Source organism: Cololabis saira, chromosome 13, assembly GCF_033807715.1.
Source record: "Cololabis saira isolate AMF1-May2022 chromosome 13, fColSai1.1, whole genome shotgun sequence".
In the NCBI taxonomy this organism is placed as follows: domain Eukaryota; kingdom Metazoa; phylum Chordata; class Actinopteri; order Beloniformes; family Belonidae; genus Cololabis; species Cololabis saira.
The window spans coordinates 12,424,142-12,432,824 of NC_084599.1; the positions used below are offsets into that span (position 1 = coordinate 12,424,142).

Consider the following 8,683-nt stretch of genomic DNA (forward strand, 5'->3'; position numbering starts at 1 on the left):
AACTAAGATCGTGACTGAGGGGCCCCCCCCTTGTGAATTGAATACATACTGAAGGCGAATGGCATGAGATAAGCAGGTTTTATTTGGAGGCACGTCTCATCGTTGTGCGTAGTCCTATATTGACACTGTTTATCTTTTGGATAGTCAGAGAATGTAAAAAAAGGAACCATAGGGTTGACTTTTCAAAGCCAAAACCAAATAAAAAACCCTTTTGTGATAGCATATGTGGCTGTGACACGGCACGGTGGAACAATGGTGTAGACGTGAGAGAACCCCCAACGCTTGATCTGTGGAGATGACGCAGCAACCGCTCACATCGCTGCAGAACGTGTGCGTCTGTCTCTCGCTGACTTTAATGTGAAGACCGGCTGTTGTCCGTTGAGCCCGTGCTATTGTTTACATTGTTTCTTCAAAAAAAAGAAAAGGATCAAAGCTGCCGGACCGTTGTTTATTTGAGTACGCACTTCCAGACAGTGGTGAATATTTAAAGCTGGAGAGACGATGTTGCACTCCTCCATTCGATAAGCAAATTAGTGTAAGAGGTAAATTAAGCCCACACAAAGTCCGGATTTCATTCCGATGAGGGGGGGGGGGGTCGTCACAATTGATTCTGCAAACTGACACCTATGCCTGCTCCTTCACCCTCCACCCTATTCTTCCTACTCTCCATCCCCCTTGCCCCTGGGGGAGGAATTCCTTAACCCACACTGCTGCCCCCTATCCCCCTCACTCTTTCTCTCCCCCCTTCTTCATGTTGCTCTACCTAACTGTCTCTGGGGAGATGTGGAGCAAGAGCAGGGACTGCTAGAGAAAGGAGAGGAGAGGAGAGGAGAGGGGCCCTGTGCGATGGGTGAATGGGCTCGGGTGGGAGGTTTTGGGGGAGAGGGGGGTGTTAGTAAGCAGAGATTTGGAATCTAAAGTCATAATAAAAATGGAGAGGAAAAAAAAAGAGTCTCCCCCTCTCTTTCCCTCTAACCCCCTTCTCGTTCTCCACTTGCAATTTCCATTCGCTTGCATTTTCTATTGAAAGCCAATAGCGTCGTCCCGGTCCCGAGATGGATGGCTGCACTAGAGCTAAGGTTTAATCAATAGGTCTTTTTAATTTGCCATCGATCCACGTTAAAAGCTACTGCGGCTGTTGGTGCTGTTGCCGCGTGTGTGAGCGAGTGCTTGTCTGTAACTGTGTGTGTCTATGCGTGCATGCATGTGTACAGTGTGTGTGTGTGTGTGCGCGCGAACGCATGCTGCAGTTGAATGTGGATTTGAGTGATTCTCTTTCGTGTGTGTTCTGCTGTGCAGCAGAGGCAGAGACGGTGCCACGCTTCGGTTTATTGACATTCTAGCCCGTTATTTAATTATTTAATTCCCAGACAGATACTAATGGAGGTAGCTAATAGATTGCGGTTGCTCAGCCTTCCTTCCAAGCCCTCCGAATATACGTATAAATGGAATTAGGCTGGGCTCGGGCAGTGTCGGAGAGCATTCACAGTGCAATGCACGGCCTCTCCCTCGAGGCCGGACTCTCGTATAGGCACATCAACAGCTAGAAACGCACTTAGGGGCAACATCCAGTCGCCAAGACGGGCGTAATTGTGTTTGGGGATATCACGAGGAGCCATCAGACTTTGTCAGCCCTGTCATGTGTCGCTATCTGTTTGACCCTGCCGTTGGTTCTCAAGGAGAGTTTAGTGTAAGAAGGTTTTTTCACTCGATGATAAGGGGATGAAATGGCAATGAGCACATAACAGCAGCTCAGTGGACGAGATTAACCTCCCAATTCCAGTCAATTCTGTGTTACTGTATTACGAAATGTCTCTTGGTATTATAATGACATGCACACAACACGTTTTTATCAGTGCTATTTGTTTTAATGAATGGGAGAAGGAGACGTGCGTATCTGACCACCGCTGCTTTCTTATCTTCTGTCCAGGTGACCGCATTCGCCAGACCGAGAACCGTGCAACTCGCTGTAAGGTGGAGCGTCTGCAGCTGTTGATGCAGCAGAAGCGTCTGCGCCGGAAGGCCAGGAGGGACCAGCGAGCCCCGTACCAGTGGCTGCCCAACCGCAAGGCCGGCCGCAGCAACAGCAACAGCAGCATGTCCAGCGAGGGCTCTCTGGACCTGGACTTTGACGATTCGGTGTGGAAGCCCGACGTAAAGGCCGATCTGAAGTCGGAGTATGTCATGGCCTGAACCGTGGCCCCTTGTCCCCGCGTCAAGCTTCAAAGATTTAGAAAGCCTCTTCTGGGATTTACTGAGATGTGTAAGGAGAGACTGGATCGGTTGGGAGGCGAGACATTACTGCAGAGAGGACATCAGAATTGTCCTCGTGACTGTTATCTGTCTCGTGGAAGAAAAGACTCCCTGTAGACGTTAATCCTATTCTCTCCTTCACAGCTGACATTGTTTAACGCAGCAACAATAGCAAAAGACGCTGGTGTGATGCTTGGATTTGGACAGGCAACAACTGGACTTCAGTGTACAAGACTTCTTCTTTTCTTTTTGTCTTGGGGGTATGACAACAAAGAGCATACCTCTAGTCGAGCATAGCAGAATTAAATGGGTGGTGGGTTGTTTTTTTTTTTCTTTTTCGTTTTTTTTTTTTTTTTTTCTTTCTTTTTTTAAGTGCACTCTGGGCAGAAATGAAGAGATCCACACTGGACGTATTAACAGGACAGGAGCGCCACATACTGTGGGATATTTCAATGGGCATTCTTACGATCTCAAAACTCACCAACCAGAGTTCAACTTTCACCTGTTACGGGGTGGTTAAACTTCTCTCTTTTTTTTCCACTTTTAAACATATTATTAATTTTATAAACAAAATAATATGTAGCATTGTTCACAAAGCATTCAGGTTTTCATATAACAGTTCAAAGTAGTTGTTTATTTTGCACATTTTATTGATTTGTAACAGCTGGTCAAAATGTGCGAGGAGGAGGAGGCGGGGCCTGAAATAGAATTAAAAATACGTATGGAAGTATTGATATCAACCTCTGTGACATAAGGTATCAATAGGAATGATTAACGAATAAGCAAAATTAATTATGATGAACAGAAAGTGCTTTAGAGGATTTTAAAATCTTAAAAACGTATATATATATGGAAAAAAAAATCTATTTTTGTTTCTCTGCCTACCTGCTGTTTTGTGAAAACAGCAGCCCTCTGTGGCTTCAGTCAAGTCGTTGACTACCAACAAATACGTGCATCCATTCAATCATCCGTGTGCTCACTCGTGAATTCTTTCGTCTAGCCACAATTACACGTGCAGGTTTCCGTCATCCAGCCTGCCTGAAGTGCTGCAGACCCATATGGACTTCTTTTGACGAATTTGGAATTTGTGTACATAATTGTGACAATTGGCAAACATTTATGATGTTGTGTGTATGTTTGACTCTATTGTAAATGGATTTAGAGTATCCCATGTTTTTTGTCCATTTTCCCCCCCTGCTAAAAAAAAAAAGAAGAAAAAATCCCAACAGCTTCTGAAAATCATTAAAACTAGCTGCAGTGAATGCATCAGTCACTCCTTAATACCACACCAGGATGAAATTTAAAGCCCCAGCTTTTGCCCAATTTATGTATCCCTTAACACAAGTCCCGTGATAGGGACTTTTTTTTTTTTTTTTTTTTTTCTTCCTTATTGGTGAAGAGGGAGGAAGAGCTTTGAGGTCTTTTTCCAGCATCATTATCTAGTGCCTCCACCAGTACATCCATTGACATATCAGGTTAGGCCTTTCACAATTTTGCTGCTACACATGAAAACTAAAAGAAAAAAAAGAAAAAAACTAAAAAGTGGGATGAAAAAGTGACTTTTTTTGCATGCAGAAGTATGAAATTACACCAATCTATTTTCTATTGATGGATGGAGAAAAAAATAAGAAACTGGTGCTTTGGGAATGAAGCTTAAAACCATGCATGAATTTGTGAAGAAAATAAACAATGCTGCTTTTGTTGGTTAGGATTTTTTTTAATTTTTTTTTTTTTTTATACTTTTCAATGTTAACAATGGTGTCCTGCTAAAGTATTACCAGGCAAAAACCAAAACAGATGAAGTTAAGTGTGGACTGCTGTTGCTCAGCACTGAACATTCCTGTTGTGTGACAATGAAGATGATGGTGACGACGAGGATGAGCAAAGAGACTTTCTTTCTCAGCTCCCTGAGCGCTGGCCACAAAGGATCCAGGCAGCCGACAAACTGTTTAGCCAACCACCCTCCTCCTCCTCCTCCTCCTCCCAGCCTGAAAGCCGACAGACTCTGGCGTGGACGCTATCCGCGCAGGGAACCAGCAGACCAGCAGATTTACAGAACTGTCTGTCAAACCTGCCAGAGAGCAGCATCTGCTCTGTCTCTTTTACCCACCTGACCGACCACGCTACCACAATGCGATTGCACTCCCAGAGATTGCAGTGAGAGATTACCTTTTTGGTGAACCTCATCTTGTTTTTTTCTTTTTTTTTTTTTTTTTTTAAGTGGCCTTACCTTTCACTAAAATGAGACACTTGGGGACAATGGGGACGGGAATGTTATCTTTTTGTTATTTTTGTTTGTTTTGTTTTGTTTTTTTTAAAGAGAGGGAAGGTAACATTTTCTGTGTGTATCAATGTCGGACTTGTTTTGTCACTGAGGACACTGGGCATCTGTCGTTTAGTGCTTTTAGCTGGTGGAGTCTATTATGTCAAGGCTTCTGTGCCTTAAAATGTTGCCCTTGCAGTGTCATTGTCAGACTTGAGCTCGTTTCCGTTGGCTGATACATGCAGCTGTAGTGTTCACAACATTAAGAGTCATCGATTTTAATGCGTAAAGCTTGTTTGGGTAATTCAGATTTTGTTCAAAAAGTGAGTGTCGTCTTTGTCCCATTTCATCATTTTGTTGCCATGCTTGTTGGTCTGTTTTTGAACCTCACGTCCCTCTCTAAATCTTTAAGTCACCCAGCCAACAAGCTGCAAAAAGCTACAAAACTTGTAATTGAGGATGTTTACGCCACAGTACTTTGATGGAAACAAACGGTCTTGATTGAGATTTTGATTTATTTATATATATATATATATATATATATATATATAATTATATTTAAAATCTCCTTTGAGGACTTCATGCACTTCCTATTTCCTTGGATACAACAATATTAAAGATTGAGCCCGTGCCCCTCCCAAATTTTATTTAATTTTTGTTTTTTGTATATGTATGGACTATACTCTGTGTGTGCCTCACTTCTGTGTGAAACTCAAAAAGAAAAAAAAATGGCAAAAGCATTACAGAGAGGATTAAAACGCGTATGTTGTTGGAATTCAGATCACATCATTTAAGTTGCCTGTTCTTTCTTGTAGCCAACTATTGAAAATAACAGGATTCAAGAATACAATTTACAATGTTCTAGCTCTAGACCGGTGTAGCACATGTGTGACTGTATTAATTTATGAAACCAAAATGGTAACTGTGAATTATGTATTTCTTTGTGCATTTAAAGAAAAAATAGAAAAAAAAAGGCGAGGAAGAAAATTGTCGACACACGGCGGCAACAACTGATGCTCGTGTCTGAAAACAGACGTTTTTTTGTTTTGTTTTTTTGTTGTTTTTTTTTTTTTTTGGTGACATATAATGGAAACAAAACAGGTTTCCAAAAAAAAAGAAAAATATTAAAAAAAATATATATGAATATATATTTTTTTCTTAAGCAATACATTTCAGTGTGACTTGTGATAGAACATTTTTCTTTTTTTAGGTAATAAATAAAAAAAAACAAAATGAGAACATCAATTTGTCTCTTGTGTATTCTTACCGTAAACATGTGATAACATGCTGTTTATACGTGAGGTGAACAACATCATTTGATACAAGGGAAATGTTGGGGGAACAAAGTGGAGAGTTGTGAATTAAAAGCGTTCTCATAATGCAAAAAATTGCACATGAACTTGTGCATGAACAACAATGAAATCTACATGCAGTTTTGAGCATTCTTTAAAAAACATTTTAGAAAAAAAAATGTGGGGAAATCCAATCTGAGAAGATCGAATAATGAAATAGATTTGTAGACTACAGAAGGACAAGGCATCATACTTCACAGGAAACCTCCTTAATGACGCCAGTAGCGGCAGCAAACACAGTTTGAGGAAGCTCTTTGCCTTCGGGGAAGCAGAAACCGGAGTTTGAATCAGAGGTTTAAGAAAAAAGCTAGTTAAGGGAAGGAACATTAAAGATCAAATGACAGGATATACTCTACATGCTGTGAGAAGCAGTGTCACTGCAGGATGGAGGCTGCTAGTGTTTGAGTTGCAATTGCAGTCATTTAAGTGAAAAAAGATTTTGAGTGGCCACATTATGTAAATTTCCAGCAATTGTTAAGCCACATTTCTCAGATCAGACGTATTTTCAAACAGTGACATAGACAGAGAGCTATGATACCAATATGAACCGGTAAAACATGCTAGAACACTGGTTTTGGACTGTGAAACATACACAGATAAGCTGCACATGCGTGTCATCCCTGGTGTAAGTCAGGATGATTTGCCAATATATGTAGTTATTTGAGATAATATGAGCTTTTGTCATAAAGTCATCACCATGTATTGGTTTCCTAACCTCAGTTCCAGATGGCATGGATGTCCTCCCACTGTACTCCCCATTCCTGTATTTAATGGTGGAGTTCTTCTCAGCATGGAGGCGGAAGCATCATGTCTAACGTCCGCACATTCAGCTGGCACTAGATACCTGTGGACTCAGGTTGTTTAAGCCGTTCCAAACCATATTTTCCTCACTGCCTGGTGTATAACTGTTTAAAGAGTTTGACCTTCAGGGTTTCCCCTATCTTTGTATGGCCAACTATGTTTGTATTTGAGTCATATATTGGTATAGAACTGTATTTTCCGTGCTTCGCTTTATATTCCACTTCATAACTTCAACGCATCATAATTAATTAATGTAATATTTGGTACCCCCTAGAATAGCTCTGCTCCTAGAATAACTCTAAAAACCCATCATTACTTCAGACTGACAAAGACTGACAGTTACTTCTGGGAAATGAGAACATTCTGCCACAGGAGGAGTTCAGTTAGCTCGGTCAAGTGTCTTCTGATTGGCTAAACTCTCGTAGGACCTGCCTGGAGACCATGACCTCATAAGATGATTCCCCCCTGTCTCCTGTGAGATACAGCCAGAGATCTTGCAAAGTTCTTGTAACTTAAGGCTCGCAAGATGTCAATTCCCATTTCTTGCGCAGTCTGTGCATCTTCTTTTTGTGTTTAATGTGATATTCATCAATGTAATGTTGTAGATAAATTAGGAAGGCATATCGTATGGGGGACCAAAACTGACATAAGTAAAACTAAAAGCATTTTGTTTTTCCTTTTCCTTATGTTTCCTTGTTTTTACATCCCCTCGTCTCCTTTTTTTACATTACCTGATGCATTTCTGCCTCATTATGCAAATGAGGAGGGCTGCCCTTCTCAAGCTCCTCTATTGACAAATTCAAGACTAGGGAAAAAAAAAATTAAGTAAATGCAAGGAAAGGGGAAAAGAAAAAAATATTTTTAATGATGTTAGTTTTGGTCCTCCATAATATTGCCCCTTTTATTTGTGTTAAAACATACACACCAATGATTAGGTAAAAAGGATATTTCTTCATATAAAAGGATGGATTTTGTTTCTGTAATTTAACATAAACATTTCCAGTACTCCAGGATTTAAATATTCTAGTTAGAGGTCTCGTCGGTTGATTTTGGGGAGGAACAGCTTTTTTTAAGTCCTCCATTTGGCCAGCATAGTTTGATAAAACAGAAGAGAGCATCCATAACAGCTCATTCATCAATTTGCTCATAAATGATACGACCCTCGGGAGTTATTTCAACCTCTGCAGTGCGTGCGCCTGCTTATATGCCTACCTCTCTGAATGGTTCATTCCAATTACTCAATTTGTTCTTCGACCAATTTAAAGAGCAACAAGTATGCATTTTTGGATGCCTTGGATGTCCCACATACCAAGTTGGCTGTGAATCCCACCTCCACCCCGGCTTCCACCTGTGGGCTCCGATTCAAAGGGAGGGTTGGTCCTACACCTCTGTATTTATGTGTAAGCCTGATAAACTATGCTTGAATGGAGCCTTAACGCCAAAGCCAAATATGTGTTACAATTAAAGTGTTTTCAAAGTGTTTGAATTGGACGGAAACTGGAAGGATCAATAGAAGAAGATGAAAATGTAGCTTTTAATTTGTTCATCACCATGGTTTGAAAATACTTTTTGTCCCTTAAAACATGAAATCATTTTTGTTACCATTTCCTGAAGTAATATTACAAATCCTTTTGTCACGTTTAAATAAAAATAATGTAATAAAAATAAAAATAACATCATATAAATGTCTTCAGCCTTAGCTGAAGTCAGTGTGTGCTGACCCTCTGTACTGAAACATGTTCAGATATGTAATCCATTACTCATCTATTAATATTTAATCTGTAGCAATACTTTTAAAAAGGGAAGTCCCTTCCCGCCCACCAACCATTTCGAAATGATTAAGACCAGTGTTGTTTATAACGAACAGAACTTGACACGAATCTCGGTTGGAAGCTTGGTAAGCGTAATTCCAAAAAACACAAATGAAATGCATGAAATGCGAATCAAAGCAATTTGACGTGAGAACCAAATATGTGTTTGCAGCAAAATGCCAGTTTTTTTAAGGCGCACATGT

General features: G+C 40.6%; 1 protein-coding gene across 1 annotated transcript in view; it reads left to right on the plus strand.

The window, feature by feature from the left end:
• midn (midnolin) overlaps positions 1 to 3,793 on the plus strand; it is a 29,828-nt gene extending 26,035 nt beyond the window's left edge. The window contains 1 exon segment of the mRNA XM_061737731.1: positions 1,931 to 3,793. Within this exon segment, the coding sequence (XP_061593715.1) occupies positions 1,931 to 2,193 (263 nt within the window). The 3' untranslated portion in view covers positions 2,194 to 3,793.
• Positions 3,794 to 8,683: the final 4,890 nt, after the last annotated feature.